We start from the raw sequence: 27,655 nt of genomic DNA on the forward strand, positions 1-27,655 counted from the left end.
AATGTAGTCAATAACAAAGTCTTCATTAAAATTTGACAACGAAAAACGATATATATATAATATGTAACATTTAAAAATCAAGAAGATTAACATAGAGAAGGAACTTTTTACCCTATAAAATATTATGGAAGTAACAGGACCTGCTTATAACATTTGAGAGTCATCTAGAAAATCTTCAACTTTATAATATGTCTTTCTGATCAGAATACACTTAACGTTATCTGCAAATTGTGCTGGACTCATTGCTGTGCTTTTTAAGTGATTTGGAAGTTTATTAAACAATTTAATTCCCATGTAACTCTTTTCTAAAGATGAGAGTTGAATGATGAGGGTATATAAGTAAATTCTGGTTTCTAGTATTGTAATTTTGGCTATTTTTTTATAGAGTACCAATTTAAATTATTTTTTTTCATGACACAGAACCTCAAAAATGTAGATACATGGTACTGTAAGTATTTTTAATCTTTTAAATACTTCTTTACGTGAGCTTCCAGGCTGTTTGAGGGTCATGGCTCTTAGACATTTCTTTAGCACTTTCAATACATTTTTTATTAAATTTGATGTGCCCCATAATGTTATTCCACATTTCACTAACGGGTAAAAATAGCCATAGTACAATATAAGTTTTGTTTCCATGCTGGTACAGTGTGCAAGACAACTCATATTAATGTTAAAACAAATGTTATTTAATCTCTTACATAACGGTATAATATGTTCATGCCACTTCGGATTTTCGTCACATATTACCCCTAATAATTTCACAGACTTCTGATTCTTCAAATCATCATTGTCAACTGTAACCTTTATTTCGCCCTCTCTATATTGTATACTTCTGAAGTGAATTATATTTGTCTTGTCTGCATTCAGCAACAGTCCATTTATTTTAAACCAATTTTCTAATTCTTTTATCTCTGCTGTAAATTTAATTTTTTACGTGCTATTATCCCTAATTAATGCTGTAGTATCATCTGCAAACATTACTAGGTATATCTATCATGACATCATGATGTATGTGAATGTATAACAATTCACAGCATCCATATTAGTGTTAAGTTGGATTTCCATGGTGAAATTTGGAAGGGATTTTATATATGAGCTACGAGGTTTTCAATTAAAATATTTTAATGAAGGTTTCATAGTATCAATACCAAAACCGTCCTGTCACTGATTCATTTACCTTTTAATGAGTATATTTCATAGTTATCTTACGATGTTGTAATGTTGTATTGTATGAATTTTTTTGCATAATTTTTTGGGTAAGTTCTTTGTTGGGAAGATCTGTTTGGTAATAATTAAGAGATGTTTAATGTAAACTAAGATGGTGGTGGTACAGAAGTTTCCTATGTAATGAAGAATGTTTTATGCCATAAAATACTTATGACTTACGACGGTTAGGTACTTAAGAGTGGTTTTGTAATAACCAAAAGCTTAGGTTTTAGCTTTAGCTAAGCATTTATTATGTTCTGACATACAAGAGGCTGCAATTTTAAGCTTTGAGGCATTAAATTAATAAAAATTAAATAGTGATTAAATTAACCAGGAGGCTAAAAAATGTACTTAAATTTAGTTAAAAGCGTCATATTATCATGAGTTCTGAAGTACAGTAAAGTAATAATACTCACTACAAATTGTAAAATATTCACCCTATTTTTTGACGCTAGGCACGAGCCTTGAATTGTTTTTCACATTACTTCAGGCTAGACACTTAGATACAGACTAGACACTGAGGGTTGTGGCTGTATCACTTAGATAAAATCCATTGGTGATTTGGCACGATTTGAACCCAGGACCTCATGAACCAAAGTCCCGCGCTCTAACCACTAGACCAGCTCGCTCCCCATTCATTCACCCTTATTAAACCTACTACGTTCAAACCTACGCCATGGAATCACATTAATGTTTTAGGCCAAGTCAATCCATATTTTACACCAAAAATAAAAACTCATTTAGGTGATTTACATCTAGAACATTATTATTTATACAAAGAGTCTCAAAATATAAGTAAATTCACCCCCCATCTTTTTCACTCTCTCTTTCCGCCTGTTACTAACTTCTCCTTTATTGGAGTATCACCCCTTACACTAAAGGTTGCTAAATGTTAATTTATTTAACTTCTTTGTCAATATTAATTTATTATTGGTTTTGTTCAATACTTAAAAGCTTCAATCATACCAGTTTTGATTGTTGAGGTTCACAGTGTTAAATAAATACCATTTGCAATATCCAACAAAAAGTTCTCAAAAGAATATGGACAGTCATTCGGCTCATGTAAGAATTTATAGGGTCACTTTAGATAACCTGGCTTAAACAGGCTAGCTACTAAGTTTCTGAGACAAAGAGTTACAATTTATTACTGTGTAGGTCCAATTTAAACAGTAGACCTATTGTACCAAATGCTTACTTATTTTACTTAGACACTAGGATTAGCCCCACTGAAATAGATCTGTGATACGTCTGGATGTTTGGTCGTCAGTTTCTCCCCCTCATTGGAGTGTTAGGCTTTTTTGGTTAGCTCTTCAATGCAGTATACATGCTTCATAGGTGTTCTTTCATTGTCATTTTAAATATGTGCTTCTTGTGTCATTTTTCTTTTTAAAAAATTGTATATTTTGACACTGGAGTAGTAAGGGATCTTGCTGGCTGGAGTAGAGTTTATTTGTGTTTCATGCAGCTGGTGTGCACTTCTTGTGTTATATTGATGAACTCTATTGTTTGAGAATATATCTGGGGGTTTTTGTGCAAGCAGACGAGGTTGCTAGATGAAGAGGGAAGGAAGGGTTAATATTTTCAGTTCTCTGAAAATTGGCCTGCAGTGTGCTCAAAGGACTCTGCTCATTCTTACGACTATTATTTAGGAAAACCTTCGTAATACCACTTCAGAATACTACTCCATATGAAATTATGCTGTATAAATAGCCAAAATATACTTTTAGGAGGACTTCGTATAGATTCTGTAGCCTATTCATCAAATGAATAATTTTTGTTCTTGAGTTGATGCATATCATGTTGTCAATGTTATAATTTTTAAATATTATGTTAATTTTCCAGTCACAGTCTCCCTGAGAGCCCTCCAGACTCTGGATCCGAGCCCCCCTACTCCCCCCAGGCTCACTCCCCTCGTAAGTATCAAACAGTAGGCCCAGCTATATATATGTTTTTACAAAAATTAATTAATATGTTTTCAAAACCACACATTATACAAGTTAACTATATCATATCTTGATGATAGGCTTCCATGGTCAACATTGACCCTCCAATCTTTAATTATGACTGTCTTACAAAAACCACGTCGCTGAATTGGCAAAAATAATCGCCCACGTTTTGGATACGTTGCAGCTGTTTGCCCCAGAAGATGAAAGGCTGCAACGCATCCGAAACATCGGGCATTATTTTTAACAGTTCAACGATACGGTCATGTACTTAAGACCAAGTATCCAACAAGCTAATTACAGTACTATACCAACCAATAAGGATGTACAGTAATAATATACAATATTTTTAAACGCGTGGAATCACCTTTTAATTTTTCAAACCTTTGCAGATAGACTGTGTTCTAATTAACTTTTTTTTTCAAGTAACTTTTTTAACAATAACCATTACGAGCATACATTTGGGAGATAGACCGTGGAGGGATTTAAGAAATCTTTAATGAGATCAGCTATAGTATAGAAAAGTTAAATGCCAAAGGCCGCATCTAAAAGGGTTGATCTAATCAGAAATTATTACAGCTTGTAACAGTAAATAATTATAGCAAATATCATATTCTCATGTTTTAATAGTAATATTAATTTTGTTAGAGCTTTGAATCAACCCTCCTTGATGCCTTAGGTGTGACTCATGGCAATGTCTGGTGTTTACTCTAATTTGTACCCGTGAGAACCAATTATGTTTCTTTGCATGAGTTTTCATTTTAAAAAAACTCATTTATCTTATAAACATGGTCCATGCACAGGCTTCTGTTACCTATGTTTACAGGCAAATTCAAGGTAAAATAGGCTACCTGTAAAAAAAATAGATAGGCAAAATAGAAAGTTCCCAAATTATTCTCACAGATTATAAATTATAAATTCAGTTCTCACGAATTATTTGTAATGTTTATTAAAAAAAAAAAACATATTTATTGAATGTGCAAGAAATACAAATTACTTTTATTCATTGTACCCTTTTTTTTCTTTCCAGGCCACTTGACCTACCCATCCGGGAAGGGTAAAGTTTAAATTCGCAAAATTCCTTAAATAAATTATTTGAATATAATCATATGTTTCAGATCAAAAGAATGGTCCCACCTCAGGACTGACCGATTTGCTGATGCAGTCTCCAGTCTATGGCAAGCCTCCACACACAATACATATCCAGGCTGCTGATACCATCCTTGTACAACACCCGTCGGTGCTGACTCCCCTGCTGACCCATCAGCAGCAGTCTACCCCTCCAGGTACTCATCCACCTCCCAGTGCTAATACCATCCAGTTACCGTAAATATTGGAATCTAAAATATTAGTTTACGGAACTATTGCGTAAAGATAGTGTTAACGACTATTTAACACTATTTACGTGAGTAGACACTACTTTACCTAGACAGTGTTTTAATTACTAAAAATCACTACTCGTAACTTCTAAGAGAGGTTATGTTTTCGTTTATAACCTCTCATTGCCACTGACAGTGATGCAACGAAACATTGTACCAAACACTAATTGCACCACTCAACAATTAAATTGGCCTGAACAGCTGATTAGTTGAAGTTTAAACCATTACAATTTTACTTCTTCTCTCCCAATCCTTGAACCTCATTGGTCCGTTACCCGTGTTGTTATGAGTAAATCTATGTTGTTATGAAAGTAAACAATGCTGTTATGTGAAACTTTTCAATTCTAAGAACTGAACTGAAACTTTTTAGTATATTACAAACGCAACTAGTTTTCTGCTCCTATGCGGAGCCATCATTAGGTGGTACAAGGATTTTTTTCTTCATATGAAGAGCATCATATTTAACCTGTACAAATAAATACAGTAAACATTTAAAGACAAAACAAACACGGATACGAATCATTTACGTTAACTGATCAGTTATAATAACAAATTATGCTAACACTGCAGAGTTTGAGTCCAGACTGTTTCGTATTTGTGTTTGTGTCGTTTTTAATTTTTAATGTTTATTTATTTTTCACTCATCGTATGAAGAAAGAAATCGTCCTTGTACCCCCTGATAGTGGCTCCAAAAAAACTAGTTGTGTTTGCAATATGAATGGATTGACTTATAGTAGGTATTTAAACTTTTTTAAATATTAATTGTCAATCCTAAGGCTAACATCTACATTGAAATGTTTAAAGAAATATTAACTGATAAAAATGCTATATTGAAGCCATTTTTGTTTGAAATTTTTTTATAACCAATTATATATCCCATTTCAGGATATCGATATAACATGAGGAATATCAAAACAAGAATCTCGATATTCATTCACCGATATGAGTAATATCAGAACATTCCTTAATACAACAAATTAAAATAATATGTCATACTTGGGGCTGATAGGTTGATACTCATCCTTAACCCTAACTGCTGTCCTAGAGGATACACTTCAGCATGTGACTAGCACAAAGGTCTGCACCTGATGAATCAAATAAGTACTTTTTTACACTTGTCTGTTGTATATTATTTTATGTTCTTGTCAAACTTTAAATAGCTCTGTGATTGATTTCAGTGATTCAAAACAACAACACACTAGCCTTAGCTGCAGCTCATGCTGGTCTGAGCACTACTACTCTAACTGAGGACCAATCAGACAGTGGCATTACAACCATCTACACGTCTCTTCATCACGGAACGAAGAAACGGAAACTCTCTGAGGATAATGTGCGAGTTAAACAGGAAACAGGTACAAAATTTACTTTCTATTTTGCCTTTTTATTTTATTTTTTTATTTTATTCTTTTTTATAAACAAAGGTTGGCAGCCTATTTTACCTTAAATTTGCCCATACACATGGGCCACAGAGGCCTGTGAGTGTACCGTATTTATAAGGTAAATGAGTTTTTGAATATAACTCGGTGTCATTAAGATGTTTGTAAATGTATCTTTTCTGAAGTTTTGTTGCCAAGTTACAATTAGGTGATTTAGGTATTAGGTGAGACTCAAATCAAAGATTTTGATAAATATATTTTAAGGCTTAATTTGTAAAGCCCTAGTAAAAAAAGTCTATTCAGTTTATTTAAAGAAAAATAGTAGTTTACGCAACGATTGCGTTAAGTGAGTCTTTACGACACGAGTAGAAAATTTAAGGCACGAGCCTTGGCGAGTGCCTTAAAAACTTCTACGAGTGTCGTAAAGACTATTAACGCGAGTAGCGTACACTACTTTACCTACGACCGTTTTTTAATTACTATCAATCTGGATTTAATTACTAACAATCACTAATGATAACTTTTTAGAGAGGTTATGTTTTCGTGTATTGTCATTGCCACTGAAAGTGATGCAACGACTTGTTGTATAATCATCTGATTTCCTGTAATTACGTGTTTGTTAAACTTCGTTAAATATTACATTGCTAGCAGCATTCTTACCATAAATAATTCTGTATCAGGTACAATTCGGCAAATATTAAACTTATTTTTGGACTTCCACCAACTTAATTAAGAATACGCGAGTATCAACATGAACAAGTCGGATCAACAATTAGATTGGTCAACTGATCAGCTGATCAGCTGATTAGTTGATGTTCGAAGCATTACAGTTTTAATTCTTTTCTCTCAATACTTGAACCTCATTGGTCCGTTACATGTGTGGATATGAGAAAACTATGCGGATATGAAATGAAACTATGCGGATATGAAAGTAAACAGCTGTAAAGTGAAACTTTTCAATTCTAAGAACTGGACTGAAATGGCTACTTTAAAAAACGGTCGTAGGTAAAAGTATTTTCCCCCCTCCTTTTGTTTAACTCGTGTTAAACATAAGGACTTGTTAAACATGAGACGTTTTATGTATGTCTCAATTTGGTGGGACTTGGTGTGTCAAAAACAAAAACCATAGAAAATATAATACAGTAGAGTCCCGCAAACTCGGCGTAATGTGGACTGGAAGGGTGTCGGGTTTGTGAAATGCCGGGTTATCGGGAACTAGGGTTAAAAATAAGAGGAATACAATTTTTAAGCTTTTTTAACCGCCTTTTTCATTTATATTTATATTACAAGTCATTATTAAGTCATCAGATACAGTACAACAAATCCTTGGTATGAGTTGCGAATAATTTGGCTTGATCTGGATTGAGTCCACATTTAACTCGGACTCAAAAAATCACTAATTTTCTGAGCCAGACGATGGCCAAGTTATCCAGACTGCCGGGTGTATCGAGTGCCGAGTTTGCGGGATTCTACTGTAATGATCTTTTAACCAGGTACATATCTCATATAGTTTCGTTCCAAAGATAATATCGTTTAAATGGATTTCTTGGTAGAAATCCATTTAATTGATTTTGAATTTTGAATTGAATTTGGGTTGATCACAACTGTGGTCAGTTGTAAATCTTGTCAATATCTTTTTAGAGCTGTGTGGAGACGAGGAGTTGAGTTTCCAAGAAGGGTCGGGTGAGGGCAGTCTATATCTTGACTCCTCTAGCTTCCAGTGTATTAGGTTTACTCCATTCCAGCAGCCCAGCTGGCACACTCTCTGTGATCAGAATATCAAGGAGTTGTAAGTGTATAAGATTAAAATTATTATAACACTTTGTTGGGCCTTAAATCTAACATTTTATGACAATGTTGTTTGTCAAAATCACAATAGATATAATAGATAAAATGTTACAAGATCTTAATTTGACTTGTGATCTTATTTCAAACCAAACAAATGACTTTTTTGACAATTCAAAAAATAACTAATGATAACAAACAAGCCAACAAGTAAAAGCTGGAAACAATCTTTTTCCAGCTGATAGTTTAGCTAAATGCTTTCTCATAAACAGGCTTCCAAGTGTCCTTATTGTACAAATGTAATACTTATTGGGAATTCATGGTTTTCTTTAAGTCTTGCAGGACGAGGCCATAGAAATTTAATTTTGTTTATGAGTACATCATGTTAATATGAATTTGAGGTTTCATGTACTTTGGAGATAAATAAAGCATGTTTAGCCTATTTTGCATTAATACCAAAATCAATGAGTTTTTATTTATTCTAATCTTTCTGCTTAGCCTAGGTTCGACTGTAGATCCCTCCTGTAATGTTCTCACGTAATAACGTTGATTTGTGTTACTCATAAATCTTAAGTGAGAAAATGTTTCTACCAACACCCCTAACTAAGATTGACTTGAAGAGTTGAAGATAAACCTTTGTACAGCTTATGGATTTATCTTTTGCAGACCACCTCCTCACTACAGAGTAGATGCTGACAAAGGATTCAACTTTTCTAATGCTGATGATGCATTTGTATGCCAGAAGAAGAACCACTTCCAGGTACAGTCCTTGATTCAGAAACTAAACCTCTCAAGAAAAAAAAGTGGAGTGATTGATACTTTTATAACTCTGCAAATGAAGCATAAATGGAAAACTTCATATTCTAAATTGTATATTGTCTTTTAAGGTAAAGTATTTAAGTATCCAACAAAAAATTGGTGATTAATTGTTTATTGTTTGGTTTTGTCTGTTTTGGGCTATCAAAGGTTATGATAATAGTAATCAATTTTAAAGTCACTTCATTTCGTACCTAGAAGCATTGGTGCACCCAATTCGGACATTGCATGATGTCGGTTAGCATCTAAGAGTGTGTTAATGACTTTTGATATCCCTTTGTGTATTCTCAGATCACCTGCCATACTCAGCTGCAAGGAGACGCTCAGTTCGTCAAGACTACAGATGGTTTACGGAAGATCTCAAGTTTTCACCTCCACTTCTATGGAGTCAAAGTGGAGTCTCCATCCCAAACTATCAAAGTTGAGCAGAGCCAAAGTGATCGCTCTAAAAAAGCTTTCCATCCTGTCTTGTAAGTTGAGTCACTTAACTTTGGGAGGGTTAAAAAGATAATAACAAATAGGCTTTGGTTAAAAAGGCTAAAGAAGGCAATTTATTATTATTTATTTATTACTTGGTACAGCACATATTTACAATGTATATACAATACAAAAACGGCATAAGCCTTATAAAAAGGCTTGTCCGCAGCGTTTCTTATAATACTACTTGTCTTTTCCAACATTTTCTTGATCTTGAGTCAGTATGGACTTTTAACTGTACACAAATATATTTCCTACTTCTTAAACAGTAGCAAATTTTGAATATAACTATTTAACATGATTATTAAATATCTTTAAGATTGAAAACTGTAAAAAAATTAATTAAATAAAAAAAAGAACAAGTGTAAATAAATACACAAGGAATTTTCTTAAAATTATAGAAATATTGTAGGATATTATAGGATATAAATTATAGGAATTGATAGTAGAAGATATTAGGGAGGATCAGCTGCTGTAATTTTTTGAGTTGTTGAAACACCTATTATAAAAAGTACTGTATTCAGTTTTAGTTGTAATGTTTATAAAATTATTTTATCACTGTGATTATGTTTTATCGAGAGTATCGAAACTTGAAACTGCTCAAATTTATCACGTTGCGAGTCCCGATTCCAGCTGCCTTTTTGTCAAAAAAATAGAATGTTGAAAGACAAACTGCAATACAACTTATACAACTTCATACTGAGTTATCCCTGATCAGGGAAAGGGAAGGGAGATCAAGGGGGAAGGGGGGGGGGTTAATATCAGGGAAAGGAGTTTCTTTTATTTTGTTATTTTATCGTAATCAATTCTTGATTACAATATTTAACTATCTTAAAAAATCCAAATTCACAAATTTTTTAAAAGAGAACCAATTTATTTTCACTTTTATATACTGCAGTGTTGTAAGAAGTAGTAGTTCCAGGGTTGATTTACACGGGGAACAAGTGACTAAGGTGACCGTGGGAAGGCTGCACTTTAGCGAGACAACATCAAACAACATGAGGAAGAAGGGCAAACCTAACCCAGACCAGCGATATTTCTACCTCGTTGTGGGGCTTCACGCTCATTGCAGCGACAACACCCACTACCCCATTGTCTCTCATGCGTCTGAACGCATCATAGTGCGGGTAAGTAGAATATTGTATGGTACTTTATAGCTATACGCATATGTTTGTGCGCATCTGTCATTCCAAAGTAATGGGTTGTGTAGTGTTTGTTTTGCACTTTAAATTAGCGTATGAACACATTACTCTATATGGATTCGGGTGTAAAAAATAAACCAGAATCAGTGACTAACTACTTCCAGTTTGTATCATGAAAAGGAATTAAATTTCAAAATGTAACATGTAATATGTACACACAACAGGCGGAGGTGTAGACACAGCATCCAATTACAATGATCACAATTTTTGTCCATCAAAGTAGAGAAATATGTTTATATGATCTTTCACGCATATTATTATTTTTTTCATGCAAATTACCATGATAAACTTAATATGTAATGCATTTTTGAAAGTTTACATCAGTTTTCCTCCTTTTCTTATAGGCCTACTATTAACAAAGCGTCTTTAACAAGTCGAGTATAGAAAGAAGCTGAAGTTACTTAGGCCTTCTTGTTTCAGGCGTCAAACCCAGGCCAGTTTGAGTCGGACGTGGAGCTGTGTTGGCAGCGAGGGGCAGCTGCAGACTCCATCTATCACGCAGGCAGAGTGGGTGTTAACACGGACCGGCCTGATGAGGCATTGGTGGTTCACGGCAACATGAAGGTGACTGGACACATAGTCCAACCTAGCGACTTGCGAGCCAAGCGAGATATTCAAGAGGTGAGGGAATGAAGATGAGTGATATATTCCATCATTCTGTTTTGCAGTTTGTTCACAATTCACTAAAACAAAATTTATTTGTGCTGTTTACCTTGATAAATTAACTCCCAAAAATGTTATCATCCAGTTTGTCTATGTAATAAACAGCTTTTAACATTATTTAGATGTTTTAATTATTATTTTGCTAGCTCAATAATGTATTCAAATGCAAATTACTAAAATATTTTTACATTTTAGTCTGTTTAAAAATAGTTATTTGTAATGGAATATTTAATGTTACAAAATGGTTAACTCTATAAAAAATCTATAATGATACTATTCTTTTTTTTAACTTGACAATTGTCTTTTATCAGAATCAGTAAACAAAAGTAGGAAAATGCTCAACTGATATCCGCGACTTCTGATGCATCTTTTTTGCTCTAGGGATGAAATAAAGTACTTTAATTCTGCATGGCATGTGTGGAAAATAGCCGTTTTCACTGCAGTGTAAGGAAAACAATTTTTAGCGATATTTAGGATCATGGAATCTGATTTTGTGCAGTTATAATAAAAAATCAAATTATTCCACGTTTATATCTGGATACAAATATTATAATAACTGATTCTAAAAAAATCTAGTTTTAATTACCTGGATGTATTACTGTGTCTAACAGTGAGTGACTACATAAAAGGGCTTTGGAAAAAGTCAATGGAAATATTCTCAATTGAATTTTCAATAAATGTCTACTTGTTTGGCAGTGTGACTCGGCTCAGCAGCTGATCAATGTGAGACAACTACGAGTGGTCAAGTACAAGTATGACCCGGAGTTCAGCAACCACTGCGGTCTGGACACTCAGTCAGACACAGGCATCATCGCACAGGAGCTGCGTAACATTCTGCCTGAAGCAGTGATGCCTGCGGGAGACGTTGTGTTGCCTAGCGGTACCAGGATTGACAACTTTCTTGTAGTCAACAAGGTGATTCAATATTACTGTTTAGTTAATATAAGATATTTTATAAGTAAATGCCTCTTTTATCTTTGCATCCCCCATCCACTTGGAACTTATCGGGTAAAGTAAGAAATGAGCTAGTTCAGTACGAGAAACTTATAAATTGGTAGTGGCAACACTGTTATTCAATGCCACAACATTTCTACCTTGGTTCAAAAGTATGTAGTACTACCAACTGAGCCTCTGACTACACAAACTCTTATATCTTCTTTTGCTAATTGCTCATTGTTCCATGATATAGTAACCTTGATTCTTGTTCCTTTATTTAACGATATTTGCTTTTGGATGATAGGCACATCCTAGCACTGAAGGTTGGAACAACGTGTAGAACAATTCTTCTTTTCCTGAAAATGTGAAAATATGACTTCTTTTCCTGTTTTTCATTGCACTGTCACCTGTAAGTCTATCACAAATCTAGAGTTGATAGAATGAATCCATCCAACATCCTTAAAAGTTGGCTTTTAAAATACAGCCCCATCTCTTTATAATCTGTCTCTTACTCTACCCTCGTGTGATAATGTGCAGGAGAGGATCTTGATGGAGAGCGTTGGAGCTGTCAAGGAATTGTGTAAAGTCACGGACAACCTGGAATCGAGGATTGGAGAACTTGAGAGGATCAACAAACGACTCGTCAAGCTCAAGAGACTTGATAGCTTGAAATCCAACACTTCTGGATATTCTTCAGGTATTTATTTATCGTCTATCTATATTAGAAAAGAAACTGGGGTGATTTTGAAGTGAATATTTTTTTAACTTTTTAATTTTCCTTTCCTAAATAGTAACAATTTCCTTTCCTAAACAGTAACAAAGCTTGAACCAACAAACATAAAAACTATTTAACTTGAGGATGGACGTATAAAATTGAAACACCAAATAGTTGAGCTAAGAATAAAAGTATTATGGAGTTCAAATTTGATTTACATAAGCCTACTAATTTTTGTCTTAAAATGGTCCTCTGTAGAATAAACAGGAAATTGGCTCAAAAAATATTTTAGAGTCTGTTTAAATTTATTTATATTGTCTGCACTCTTTAAGCCTTAAGCTTTTGTGATTCTCAAATTACTGTATCGAATCATAGTTTTCTGTTTACAGTAACGGCCAGGACTAAACTGAAGAGTAAACACTGGGAGGAAGAGGAAGATCACATTATCTGCTCTAATCAGCTGATCCAAGTCACTATCGTTATCTTGATCCTCATCATGGCTATGTGGTATGACGAAGTTTGGTATCATGATAGTTTAAACTTGTAGATTTATCATCGGTATGGAATATGGATACAATGCCAAAATGTCTTAATTTCTCATTTATAACTAGATAGAACAATAAACTTCTGCTTGTCCAGCAATCATTTGTCATTAACAAGCAATACCAGGTGGTTGAATTTGACTCAACGACCCACAAGAAGCAGTGCTATCTTGGATTATAGAGCTAGTTTTAGCTTTATAACGACAAGTACTAATGTTTCTCTAGTCGATGATTTTTCAGTTTATTTTTTAACTATGCTCTAAAGAATCGCTGTTACGCAAGTACAGATGCTCATAAGCAATAAAAATATGGAGTACCATAAGTAATGGTGTGTCTATACCAACATTTATCAATTCTCGATACCAATACCGATATTTGGAAAATCGATTCTTGGTACCGATACCACTTTTTTTTACTTTATCGAGTTTTCTGTATGGATTGGTTACACTACAGCACAATCCAACCCCTGTCTTTATGTCCTTACCTTAAAGTAATTTTTGGGAAATGGGGTGTTTTTTAAGTTTATATCAAGATTAATACAGCAATTAAATATTCCAATTAGCCAATTCAAATTGAATGTGAAATTGAATGTGAGTGTGAAATTGAAATGTGTCCCTTCTAAACACATTAAAAAACTAACATATCAAAGCTAAATGATAATCTAACAAACAAGGATCATAAAGAATTTTTCATTACAACTAGAGGTGTGCCAGCTTGAGATTTTCAATCAACCTGAGCTCGAGGTAATATGCATGATCATCTCCGACAGTCATGGAACATCTTCATCATCTTCCACAATCACTGCAAAATCGTAAATATCTTCCTTAGTCACGGAAACATCTAGGGGTGTGCGATGCATCGAAAATGCATCGAAATTTCGATTCGATTCGAATCGATGCGCAGCATGCATCGAAATCACGATGCATCGATTTGGCCTCGATGCATCGAAAAAGACCGATGCATCGGTTAGCTCCCGATGCAACGATTACGTCCCGATGCATATTTAAAACTAATTCAGGACTCCAAAATGAGTTTTAGATAGGGAAGTGTCAATTATCGCTACCACCGATACTCGGACATTGCCGATACTAGGAATATCGGTATCAAGAATCGATTGCCAAACATCGATTTCGCCCGATTCCGCCGATACCGACAGCCGACAGGGATGGATAGATATTTTATTTTAACATTTATTTATTTGATATCTATTAGTTTTGTAATCACGCTAACAACTTTAGTAACCAACTTAGCACACTATTTAGTTCAAAACAGCTAAAGTTTATTTTCAGCTGTTCTCTCTGCAGGCAGATGATATTGCACAACACAATACAATCTACATTTCAAGATGTCAGACAGTCAGAATTCAGTCTCAGACAACCGGCGCGCGAGTGTCCTCAACACGAAATTATACTAAAAAATGTCTGTATCAATAAGTCAGATCTTTAAATGTATTATTTTTATTTTTAGAACAAAATAAATAACCTAAACTTGTCTAAATGTTCAGTTTCATCCCTGCATTACGCATCATTAGAAAAATTCGATTCAATTACAACATCGAAGTCAGAGGGTTAGGCTTGCACTTGCCTATTGCACCAAAAAGTAGATCCATATTATATCTGTACTATCTACCTAGTTTAAGAGTTTAAGTGAAGTTTTAAGTGCTACTATAACATAAGTTTTGATTGAAAAACACCATACGCATAGTCCATGTCGATTTTGTAATATTATAATGAATGGTAAATGTTGACCATCTAAGATAAATCAAAGTATGTAACAAGAGTTCTCATTGGTCGAGAGGCCACGCTGCACTGTCATGTCAGCCAATCGACGTTCGTGTTTCAATGGAGCAAGTGACGATTGCTAAGATACATTGATAAATATCAAGAACCGTTATGTAGGACGTGTTTGTTTGTAAAGAGTATAAAATTAGGTTAAAGTTTAAAACGGTGTGATTTTCTTTTGTCTTACAAAGACCTAGATTTGACAATAAGGTTATAAACGAGTATTGTCGCGTCGTTGTTCCTTGTTTGTTTACTTTTTCAGATTCCCTATCAAACGCCCCTATCTGCTATCTCTCTCTCCCCCCCTCTCTCTCTAACGATGTACTGATTAAACAGATTGTGGTTGACAACTTTTCTACTTAAGATTCCCTGTGGTTATTTTAGTTCAATCAATCCCATAACCTTTCTATCGTTTATCAAAATAATTAATTAATCTGTTTTGTATTTTATTTCCTTTAAACCAACCCCTATTTACCATCTGTATTTTATAGAATAAAATGTTTGTTTATAAATTTTGACTGGCCACACAATTTTGTACCTATTTTATTTTGTATAAAGTAACAGATACTTTGATGATTATATATACAGTATATATATATATATATATACAGGGTGACAAAAAAGTCTGGAAACGGCTTGATATCTTTTTTACTAAATTCGTTAGAAAATTCAAACCTTTTTACATCAACTTATATGAATGAAAACTACTTTTTGCAAGCATTACCATTTGTTTAACTTCATCAGGGGACGGCCCATGAGGAGTAGGTACATAATCTTTAATGTAAGCATAGGTTGATATGCACATCATTTTAAAGGTCTGGTTAAGTGGAGTTCATTGCCGGAAACCGCGTCAAAAAAGGTTCATCCGTTACGAAATGGCGGCAGTCCAAAGTTCTTGCGGAATATACCTGCACAGGTAAAATACTCATAGTTAACATAAGCCGGGAAATCTGAAAATCGGTTAAATTTGTTTTGAAGATTGAATAAACTTAGTCTGTGAGCTATTTGACTTTAAAATACAGTTTCATCTCTCAAGGTAATGTTTAATACGAGTATTTACCAATACTAAGGCCTTTGAAGGTATTTCCCGCAAGAACTTTGGACTGCCGCCATTTTGTAACGGATGAACCTTTTTTTACGCGGTTTCCAGCAATGAACTCCACTTGGCCAGACCTTTAAAATGATGTGCATATCAACCTATGCTTACTTTAAAGATTAGGTACCTACTCCTCATGGGCCGTCCCCTGGTGAAGGAAAAAAAATGGTAATGTTTGCAAAAAGTAGTTTACATTCATATAAGTTGATGTAAAAAGGTTTGAATTTTCTAACGAATTTAGTTTAAAAGATATCAAGCCGTTTCCAGACTTTTTTGTCACCCTGTATATATATCAATAAGTGCTGCGTGCTGTAATGAATGCTTTTTATTATCAAAATAAGTAATCAATTATAAATTTTTGATAATACATGGGTCATTGAATAGGTACCATAATGTCATGTAGTTTCCTATTTGTAACTTGCAAATAATAATAATTGATAGTTAATTCTGGAAAATGAAAAATAGTGAACGCATTCATAAACCTGTTGTCAAAACAGCAACGCAGGTGTAAGGGTTTATTGTTTCAGAGGCTAGGGTGTTTCAAGGACAAAGTGTTGGGCCTCCCGGCTTAGGGGGGAGGGGTGGTGGTTAGAGGGGGAGGAAACTGGTTTTGGCTATTTATTGATTAGTTCACCGACCCTTCTAGACAACAAAATTGAGTGACAGTTGTCATTAGATTAATTACTAAATAATTGTACTGAACTCAAGAAAGGTTGTTTATTTCTAATTTAACAAAAACTCAATCAAAATATAAAAACAATAACACAAAACATATGTAGAACAATTACCATATGTTATAAACATATTAACTACTACTGTCATCCCTCCTTCACAAGTCAAATTTATTTGGTGTTCTTCTAATCCTTTCCCCTCGTCTTACAACAGGAGCTGAGTTATTGTTATGTTCTTCTGACCTGGACGATTGACCTTTATTCACATCATGGGAGATTCTGAATGACTTGTCTCTTCTTAGGAACCATGAGTTTCTTCGGTATTCTCGTCCATCACCAATCTGGATTTTGTACGATCGTGGTTCAGGACCAACTTGAACAATCTTTGCTCTCAGCCAACACTTTGGTTTGAATCTGAAAAGCACTGGTTCATCGAGTTTAAACTGATCAGGCTCTGACTTCCTCATATCACTGTATAGCTTCTCTCGCCTTTTAATTTTTTCTAGCTGTTTTGAAACATTCAAAAGGGACGATTCCTTTTCTCGGCCTACGTTACAAAATTCAGTCTTTGACTGTAAACGTTGTGGTTTACAACACTCTAGAGGCCAATGTCCAGCTTTTAATCGAACTTGCAATCAATGCTTGACTAAAGGTCATTTTGCTAAGATGTGTAAAACTCGAAAGAATCTCCCTAGTAAGAGTAAAAATACTGATGTTATAGAGGTTGTAGAGAATGAAGATTCTTCTGATTATCCGTTGCATGTTGATTGCATCTCTAACCCAGTCAAGAATCAAGATTGGACAGAATTATTAGAATTGCCAAATAACAAAACTGTGCAGTTTAAATTAGATACTGGGGCTCAGTGCAATGTTATTTCCCATGATTTGGCACTAGCTTGTAATCTGAACATTGTACCTTCTGCAACTAAATGCCTTGTTTCTTTTAACAACCAAAAAACGCCAGTTTTGGGTGAAGCCATTTGTCCAGTTGTAACCAAAAAGTTTCATAAAGACACTGTCTTGTTTGTAATAGTTCCAAATGGGCATCAATCAATATTAGGAAGAGTATCATGTGAAACCCTAGGGTTCGTAAAAAGGATTGCTGGTATAATTGATCAGTCTATAAGTGGATTATATGATGGAATAGGGTGTTTAAAGTCTTTTGAGTATGATATTGATCTTGTGGAAAATCCTAGTTTCAAAATACACCCACCCAGGCGAATACCCCATCCAATACGTGACGCAGTGAAAGCAGAACTAGACCAAATGGTAAAAGACAAGATTATTACTCCGGTAAGTGAGCCTACTCCTTGTGTGTCTCCTATGGTCATAGTCCAACAAAGAGACAAAATACGTCTATGCATTGACCCAACTGATCTTAACAAAATGTAAAGCGTAGACATTACCCATTGGCTACATTAGAGGACATCTCAGCTAGATTGAATGGTTCTACTTTATTCACCATCCTTGACTGTAAAAAAGGATTCTGGCAGATAAAAGTTACGAAGAGAACATCCAAACTATTAACTTTTTCAACACCTTGGGGGCGCTACTCTTGTTTACGCATGCCCTTTGGTTTGGTATCGGCCCCTGAAGTGTTCCAGTATATTATGTCAGACTTGCTCAAAGGAATTAAGAATGTAGAGTGTTCAATGGATGATATACTCATTCACAGTAACAATGAAAGAGACTTGCAAAAGATCACGAATGAAGTAATGACAAAGCTGAGTTATTGTTATGTTCTTCTGACCTGGACGATTGACCTTTATTCACATCATGGGAGATTCTGAATGACTTGTCTCTTCTTAGGAACCATGAGTTTCTTCGGTATTCTCGTCCATCACCAGTCTGGATTTTGTACGATCGTGGTTCAGGACCAACTTGAACAATCTTTGTGTAGGGCACATGAACAAGCTAGGAAACAACTAGCAGAAATATCCTCTGACAGCCCTACAAATGTTAATGTCGTTAAAAGGAATCGTCCCTTTTAACGACATTAACATTTGTAGGGCTGTCAGAGGATATTTCTGCTAGTTGTTTCTTAGCTTGTTCATGTGCCCTACACTTACTAATTGCATCATCTAGGGTAAGCTTATCAGTAGAAAGTAGCTTTTCCCTTAAGCTAGAATCTGATATGCCAATAACTATTCTATCCCTTATCAAACTGTTTTTTAGTTGCTCAAAATTACAAGAATTAGCTTGGTTAACCAATTTTGCAAAAAAATCTTCAAAACTTTGATGGGTTTCTTGTGTAATTTTGTTGAACAAAAATCTCTCAAATACTTCATTAGATTTACCAACAAAAAACTTATCAAATCGTTGAACAACTTCATCTAATTCAACATCTCCATCATCCATGAAACCAAAACTGTTATATATATCTATAACATCTGGGCCTAAACTAGACATAAATGATGCTACCTGTACTGCATTGGATTTCCTATCAAGGCCAGAAGCTGTGTAGTACCAGTTCCACTGTTGCTTCCATTTCTTCCAAGAAGGAGCCATCTGAGTACTTGAAACCACAAGACATTTTGGTGGTTTTACATTATTATCTTTGTCTTCTGTATGGTTTGTATGGATATCATCATCTTCCTTAAAGTCATACCTCTTATTTCTATTCCGTGTGGGTTTCGGCACCATGTCATTAGATTAATTACTAAATAATTGTACTGAACTCAAGAAAGGTTGTTTATTTCTAATTTAACAAAAACTCAATCAAAATATAAAAACAATAACACAAAACATATGTAGAACAATTACCATATGTTATAAACATATTAACTACTACTGTCAACAGTGACAGTGTTAAATCACCGTGTTCTGTATTTAATTTGTTGTTTACTTTGTTTGTTATTCTATTAATTTTAGTGTTTTGTTCTATTTCCTCCTAGTCCCTTGCAAATTGTATTATCAATGCTAAATAATTGTGGTCAATTCAAATTATATTTTTGATTATTCAAATCTCCTACACAAAAAGACAAAAGTCAAACCAGGCAAGGAAAAAAACCTGCTATTGTAATCCCCGTACCCAGCCATTTGGGAAGTGGTGAAAGTCTAGTCTAAATATAGCTCAAAGGTCTCACCCTTCCCTTCCCCTACTCAATGTTACTATTCCGCTCATTTCAAGGTCATTGCACAACGCCTGCCAGAATAGTGTTTCTATTCTGACTTTTATAAACATAAATTTATTGCTTACGTAGTTCAGTAGTGAAATTTTCTATTGTGAAACAGTAGGCCTACTTTAAAACAAAATCACTACCGGTCATGTCATTCTATTCTGTGTCAAGTCAGTATACCATTGCCATTGCCAGTCAGTCGCCGGCGACTGCTTTGAGTTGACCTATTCTGTCGTGACAGCTATAAAAATATTAGGACAACTACCTCTTGCTTATTTCTATACTGTACTTTACTCAAACTCAAAATCTCGAATACTCGTCCATTTTGTGTTAATAGTATAAATAAAATTGGATCCATTAAAACCGGATCCAGCCCAAGATCCGATTTTTGTGGATACGATCGGGCGTCGGTTCTAGCTCAGATCCGGCGGATCCGGTAGTCCGATATCCGGATCCGACCATCACTAAAATAGACAGTAAACACTGATAATCAACTTTTTTGGTTCGTGCTGATTTAAGAATGAACCAGAAGTATTGAAAGCCAACAAATATAAATGTGAAAACTAAGTAACAATACTACCGTACGTCATAAAATAAACTCTATTTTATTTAATACAAGTCAATAATAATAAACTTAACAATTGCTTTATTGATATATAGGCTTATTCTAATTGTTAGTGAAGGGTGAATTTCCTTAGGCCAACCATAAAATTAGCAGTGTCCATTAATGAGGTTAGGTCAGCAACTATCCTCTTGTTCATAATTTTATTTAGTACATTTTTTACTTTAACTTTTTTTAAGGTAAAGGATCCATTACAGAAACACATGTTGTATTTAATTTTTGAAGAAAATCATGTCGTGCTGCATCGAATCGAATCGAAATTCTTTGAATCGCATCGATGCATCGAATCGAAAAAAATATGCTGCATCGCACACCCCTAGAAACATCACTGTCTTCCTTGGTCACCGCAATATCCTGAATACTACTCAGTGGTCACAATCATCATCATCATAATCTCCCGCAATGGCGACCAAATACTGATCATCTCCTGCGTACGTGTAGATATCATCATATCCCGCGGTTACTTAAACGTTATCATCATCGTCCTTTGTGACCATGGTAAAATAATGAAAACCTCCCACGGTCAAGTGGATATTATTGTCACTTTCAGTGATCACGGCCAAATTCTGATCATCTCCCGCGGTCGTGTAGAAAACATCATAATATGCTGTGGTCACAGCAAAATGCTGAATATCCCTACAGTAACGGAAACATCATCATAGTCTTTTGCGAACCTATAAAAATCATGAAAACCTCATGCGGTTGTGTGGACATTATAGTCATCATCCACGATCACGGCCAAATTCTGACCATCTCCCGTGGCCTTGTAGACATCATCATCATTGTCTTCCTCGATCAAGGCAAAATTCTGATCATCTCCCGTGGCCTTGTAGACATCATCATCATTGTCTTCCTCGATCACGGCCAAATTCTGACCATCTCCCGTGGCCTTGTAGACATCATCATCATTGTCTTCCTCGATCAAGGCAAAATTCTGATCATCTCCCGTGGCCTTGTAGACATCATCATCATTGTCTTCCTCGATCACAGCCAAATTCTGACCATCTCCCGTGGCCTTGTAGACATCATCATCATTGTCTTCCTCGATCAAGGCAAAATTCTGATCATCTCCCGTGGCCTTGTAGACATCATCATCATTGTCTTCCTCGATCACGGCCAAATTCTGACCATCTCCCGTGGCCTTGTAGACATCATCATCATTGTCTTCCTCGATCAAGGCAAAATTCTGATCATCTCCCGTGGTCTTGTAGACATCATTGCCGTCTCCCAAGGTCACGGCATAATCCTAAATATCCCAGCGGTAACAGAATCATATTGTCATCTTATCCTTATGTGATTGTAGCAGAATTCAAATTCAAATCTTCTTTATTTGTTTCATGTACAGCAATACAATAAATAGCGTCACAGTTCCTTAATCTAACTCAGTACATTGCATTGAATTGTTCAGTTATGAAATTTACAGTTATGTAGCATCAGCATTCACATAAATTAAATCGTACAAGTAAAATGCATTTCTGATCAAAAAACTTTTGAGTTCGCTTTTGAACTTGTTTTGATTTTCTATGTTCAATATTTCTTTTAGAATATGTTTTAGGAATAAGAATACAGAACTGGCATAGGATGGTTTCTTTTTATATAGCGCAGAATTGTGAAAAGGTAAGACTATGTTTTTTTTTTTTGTTTCTGGTGTTTGTAGTTGTGTATATCTTCATTTGTTGTAAAATTGGCTTTATTTTTCCTGACATGCGTAATGCACTCGAGGATATACAAACTATAGACGGTTAATATATTTTGGTTAATAAAATGCTTCCTTACGGATTCATCAGACTCGAGATTTAACATGGCTCTTATAGCTCTTTTTTGACTAATTAAAATTTCACAAAGGTTTTGTTTGGTTGTACCTCCATACACACAAACTCCTTAAGATAAATGGGATTGCTTGTGGGCATGAAAAACATTTTCTAGAACTTTCGAATTACAAAGATAATACAATCTTTTTAAGGCATAAATTCCTGAGCTTATTTTTGCTAAAAGATAGTCTATATGCAGGTCCCAACTAAGATGGCTATCGATATAAACTCCCAAAAATTTTGATTTATCTACCCTTTCTATCATGAATCATGAACATCTCCCGCGGTCGTGTGGACATCATCATCGTCATTCATAGTCACGGAAACATTATCGTTGTTACCCGCGATTGCGTCAAAAGCAAATATTTTTTATGGTGTGATCTTCACAGACACGTTTATAATCGTTATCGACTTTTAATTATCGATTCTTAATACCGATACAAATGTCCGGGTATCAGTAGTATCGAGAATTGAAATGAGTTGGTATCGAGAATCAACACATCCCTAACCATAAATATTGTTAGACACATCAGAATTATCTTAACAATCATTCTATTTAGGAATTTCTTCCAAAGATCGATTCAGGTAATTTCTTAACTTCTATACTGAGTAAAATTTTACTGCTAATCAAATAGTTAGATATATCAGAACCCAATATTGATTGTAATTGTTGTTTTTCTAGTCTGATGGCAATGGTGGCACTCTATATCATGGAGTATCAAAAGAGAAATACATCATTTGGATTCACGGAAATGGCAAAGAGCAGGTTTAGGTAAGGATGTCAATTGTGTGGTTATAGAATTTACATAATTTCAATTTTGACATGATATCTTCGTTCATAACTGAATCACTTGACAAAATAATTTTTATTGTTTTACTCGGTTTACATACCAAGTATCTGATTAGTGATTAAGTCATTTTAAATTCTATTGCAACATTTAAATAATATTTAACCATTTGTATATAGAAAGATATATATACAAATAAACAATGCCAACGAATTGTTGTTACTATAACCCCATAAACTATATTTGTCAATATCAGTTTAAGCAAATTTGTCAACTCATAGTGTCTCCAAAGTGATATGTACTATAAACTTTTTGGGTATTTTAATTTTTAAAAGTAAAGATTGAACAAATTAAGTTTATCCATCTGCTTGCTTGATCTATAATCATCAACATCATCTCTACAAATTTCTTTGTTGGCAGCAATGAAAACCTGGGTCAAAGCCGGTTCCGGTCAACTACAATGACTTCCTACTGGACCTTGGACGTGAGACCAAACATCTCTGATTACGTCAACCCTAAAAGTGACCCCAAGTATTCAGATGTTTGGTCTTCTGGCAAGAAACATCCTGGGTAAAAAAAAAACATGTACCATATAGATAAGCTAGGGGTAGGATGATTTTCATCATGTTTCTTCAAAACCTTTAAACCTTTTTGCCATCAAGAAATCGTTAGTTCACAATGTTAAGTCAATTTGGATTGTATACGTATTCCGGAATCTCCTCCATTCATGGCAACATTTTCCTACTTTCACACCGTAGAATGCTTCGACCTAGTAGAAAAGATTTACTTCCTACCTCATTTCCTCGGGTTAGGCCTAGAGGCTAGTGATGTGTCTATTTATGAATAAATCATTAATTTAAGTAATCAAAATTGGTCAATGAATTATTAAATATGAGTATACCTTCTTCATTGATTTTGTGCCCCTTTGAATTTATTTGTTGTTGGTCATAATTTGGTCTGTAATTGGAATCACACTGGGAATTAAGAATCAAGTCAACATTTTAGTATCCAACAATTTTAGAATCAAGATAGATAAAACTAATTGCATCGGCTGCCTTAATCTTCTTAAAAATACTTATAATGTTATGAATACCGTTGTATCTAAATTATTTTTCTCTCAGATTGCTCAGTTAAATTGTAATATTAAGCTATTTAGTATTTATTCAAAATATTTATCGTGAACATAAAATTAAAAAATATCTCTTATTCTTTATTGTTTTTAACCATAAACAAACATTATTTTAGTTTTTATAGAATCCTTGTTACTGTCTTTGTTAGCATGCTTGTAACTTTTAGATAACATAAAATTGTCCCACTAGCCCTATAAACAAAGCTTTATTCCCTCATTCCCATAATTTTAATGAATTCAACTTGTACTCTAGGCCAAGCTTTTTAACAACTCTTGACATTTTTTGGAGAAAATAAAAATCCTGTTTAATGCCATCAGAACTTTAAAATTACATTCTTCCCTATCATGATATTCTGATTTTGTTAAAATGATACTTAGTTATTGAATCATACAAGCAATACGTCTGCTTTGGTTGATAACTGATATTTTGGATCTATCCAAATAGGTCTTTCCCTGGACTTGTTAGGTACCCTCTGTGTGAAAGGTATGTTAGAAACTTTGTCACTACAGTAAGTAATTTGTTATTTGATTTAATTCTAAAATAAATATTTTCTCTAGTTTATATTTCAAATATATTATGCAAATTCATATTTCATAGTACTAATTATTATGTGGGTGTAGCTAACGAAGGGGTTTAAATGTATGAACTATTGATCATTAACATGTTCGCTGTGGTTTAAATTAGCATTATACCCCTAGAATTCTTTTTTTCAATTCTTACCCCCGCCCCCCCCCCCCCCAACTAATAGCAACACATAGTAGCACTAATGAAAACTGCTAACAGGCCCTCAGTATTGCTAAATGGAGGGAAAAGGCAGGGGCGAAGTACCCTGGTACACCATCCAAAAATACCACAAAAAAGGTGTTAAGCACAGTTTTGAGGTAAGGTTCCTTCCACAATGCTACACTACAGTCATTATCGTTATCCTATTCCACGTCACTAAATCTAATCCAAAACCACACACTACACTGTTCAAAAAGCAGTGAGTCAGTGGCTCAGTTGGTAGCTTCACGGACTTCGGAGATTTAAATTTTCGCTTTTGAGCTTGTGTAAGGATATTAAGGACAAAAACAAGTGTGGTAAAAATGCTGTAGGTTTTTGTTGCTTGGTTTCAGTTTCATAGATTAAATAATTTTTGTTACTTTAAGAAACTAACAATGCAAAAGTATTGTTGAGTGCCTGCTACAAAGCACATATAAGGGGTTATATCTAAGGGTATCAAAGGGGGGGTATATCGCTTAGATATCCACAAAGATTTTCTTTGTTTATGTTGGACCAGAACTAAGTTGACCTGTTCTTTTTATTTAAACTTTTTACATGAATAATCTGAATCTGTTGCAGAGGGTTTAGCAAGAAGGGGTCTTACAGCGGCGGTGGTGGGAGTTTACCAGGAGTTATGATAAACACCAACACTCCTTCCTCCCCAGCCATCATTGCGTCCAACTGTGGCCTCTCTGACCTTGCTACATCCTGTCAGGTGCGGCAAACACTCAACTTACAATGATTGCCATTGTTAAGTTTCATACCTTTTCTCTCTGCTTAAAACCAAAATCAAAAAATATTTTATCTTTGATATGTGGGACATCAATAAAATGTTGACGTAAGGTAAGCAGATTAGGTTAGGTTATATGGTGACCTGTCGTCAATCAATCCTATCTTTTCCAGTGGATTACTAGTTTCAGGGTTTCAACCCCATTTTAAAATCCTTTTTGTCAAACATTATTATTCAGCGGTTGCTGTTGTCAAAAATACTTAACACATAACATACACACAAAGAAACATTTAATTAACAAAATTTACAAAAACTCGAGGCCGGCCAAGGAAAAAATCAAACTGCCTAAAAATAGCAGTTTTGTTTTTGAGTTTTGAATAACTCCTCGATCAAATCTTAAAACTGAAAATTCCAAAACTTTTTGGAGATTTGTGGTTCGATTTTGACACATCAGTACATAAAAGCAAAATAAATGTATGTAAACTGTATCGTGTTTGTGTCAAGAATTTGTTAATTTGTTTGTTGTTTGTTTGTTTGTGTTGTGGTGTTGTTGTGTAATTTGTTTTATTTGTTATTAGCACTAATGTATTTTTAACCTTTGTATTTTTCAGACCTTTTGCTGCACTTCCACCTCAGCACCATCAGATAATTCCATATCTTACCAGGAGCAGAATTATCAGTGTAAGTTATATGTCTACTCATAGTCTAACGATAAGAAATTCTTCTATGAAAATTAATTGTATTATATCATTTTTGTGCTTCTGAAATTTAATCAGGGCTGTATTCTGTTGAGGTTTCTGAAGAAATAGTTCAATATTGTATTCTGGGTTAAGTGCCATCAAAATTAAGCAAAACAATTCAAAATAAATTCAGTATTCATTGTGAGTTTTGGTTGTGTCAATATAGTTGATGAAAGTGATCTATCTCACGGAAGAACTTTAACTTTAAATTAGTTAATATCAAAACCAGCATATCCAATTCACAAAGATTTCATGTAAGACTGATTGATCAATACACTTATTAAGTTATTTTAGGTGGAAGGAAAAACAATTCTTTTTCATTTGATTCATTAATTCTTATAAATTATATTCTCAAACAAGCTCAGTTTTAATGTGTATCCTATAAGTACTTATTTTAGAGGTGTGCGGATGGTGAAATTTCATTTCGGATCGGATTAGGATCGGATAGTTGAGGCTCGGTTCGGATCGGATCGGATATTGGGAGGTTCGGATTCGGATATTTTTGGATTCGGATAGTTCGGCACGGTTAATAATAAGCTGCATATGTATTTTTAATCTATAAAACAATGTAAAGCTGTGTAAATAAACTTAAATGACAATTTTGAACTATAGAATTTCAAATTAGCCTAGTCCACAGTTTTCTCTCTCTTGAAAATCACAATTCACAACATTTATTTTCAAAATTGGTTGCTTGAATTAAGTACACTAGCAGCCAAAATCTTCACACAACACCTTAGCTCAGCAGGACTGATGTCAAACGTTTGGGCTTGTTTACTTGAGGTTATGTTTTATCTTGTTTCCTGGTTCTCACAAGCCAAGGAGTTCGATCTCAAGTTTATTTTCACATTGTATTTCCTTACGCTTTTGGAACGGATTATTGGCCTTAAGTGGCATTTTGCGGGTTTGCCAAGTTTAGAAAACATCACTAATGCACTAAGACTAGCTCACGATTTGACGTTGGGCAATTAAATTAGACTTTATAACTGTGTAAAAGGTGTGTATCCCTGAATTTATAAATTGCATTCTACACTTATTCACTGCCAAACATACCTTCAGTAGAACCTTGATGAACCGAGAATTACACTAGCCTATATAACTTCATTACACCAAGTAAAATACCAAGATAATTTTTATTTATAATTGTATTTGAATCGTATAATCTTAGTTTGTTAAAAATGGATTGTATGTTCAACAATAATTGCAGTCCATTATTGTTATGCAGTATAATCCGAAATTATTGTTTTTGATTTTGAAACATCACAGTTCATTTGACAAAATTATAGTTGAAGCAGCCCAATGTCAAGTCACGCTTGTGCAATAGTTATTTTACAAGCTTTCTCCAGACCACGGGGGAGGGGAGGGTCT

General features: G+C 34.5%; 1 protein-coding gene across 6 annotated transcripts in view; it reads left to right on the plus strand.

Moving 5' to 3' along the window:
* The window catches only part of LOC128997987 (myelin regulatory factor-like protein), an 83,149-nt gene that overhangs the window by 42,620 nt on the left and 12,874 nt on the right, over positions 1 to 27,655 (plus strand). For 2 of the 6 annotated variants that reach the window (XM_054423876.1, XM_054423877.1), the window contains exons 4-19: positions 3,049 to 3,119; positions 4,268 to 4,435; positions 5,707 to 5,880; positions 7,546 to 7,693; positions 8,356 to 8,449; positions 8,797 to 8,975; positions 9,899 to 10,109; positions 10,590 to 10,805; positions 11,544 to 11,762; positions 12,321 to 12,480; positions 12,888 to 13,005; positions 22,823 to 22,912; positions 23,349 to 23,498; positions 24,503 to 24,541; positions 25,400 to 25,535; positions 26,162 to 26,231. In XM_054423876.1, the coding sequence (XP_054279851.1) occupies positions 3,049 to 3,119; positions 4,268 to 4,435; positions 5,707 to 5,880; positions 7,546 to 7,693; positions 8,356 to 8,449; positions 8,797 to 8,975; positions 9,899 to 10,109; positions 10,590 to 10,805; positions 11,544 to 11,762; positions 12,321 to 12,480; positions 12,888 to 13,005; positions 22,823 to 22,912; positions 23,349 to 23,498; positions 24,503 to 24,541; positions 25,400 to 25,535; positions 26,162 to 26,231 (2,243 nt within the window). The remainder of the gene's footprint in view (positions 1 to 3,048; positions 3,120 to 4,267; positions 4,436 to 5,706; positions 5,881 to 7,545; positions 7,694 to 8,355; positions 8,450 to 8,796; positions 8,976 to 9,898; positions 10,110 to 10,589; positions 10,806 to 11,543; positions 11,763 to 12,320; positions 12,481 to 12,887; positions 13,006 to 22,822; positions 22,913 to 23,348; positions 23,499 to 24,502; positions 24,542 to 25,399; positions 25,536 to 26,161; positions 26,232 to 27,655) is intronic. The other 4 variants (XM_054423879.1, XM_054423878.1, XM_054423880.1 and 1 more) reach the window with 4 other exon arrangements.

Source organism: Macrosteles quadrilineatus, unplaced genomic scaffold, assembly GCF_028750875.1.
Source record: "Macrosteles quadrilineatus isolate MER2022 unplaced genomic scaffold, UCM_ALF_1.0 Scaffold_7__1_contigs__length_78375512, whole genome shotgun sequence".
Taxonomy (NCBI): Eukaryota; Metazoa; Arthropoda; class Insecta; order Hemiptera; family Cicadellidae; genus Macrosteles; species Macrosteles quadrilineatus.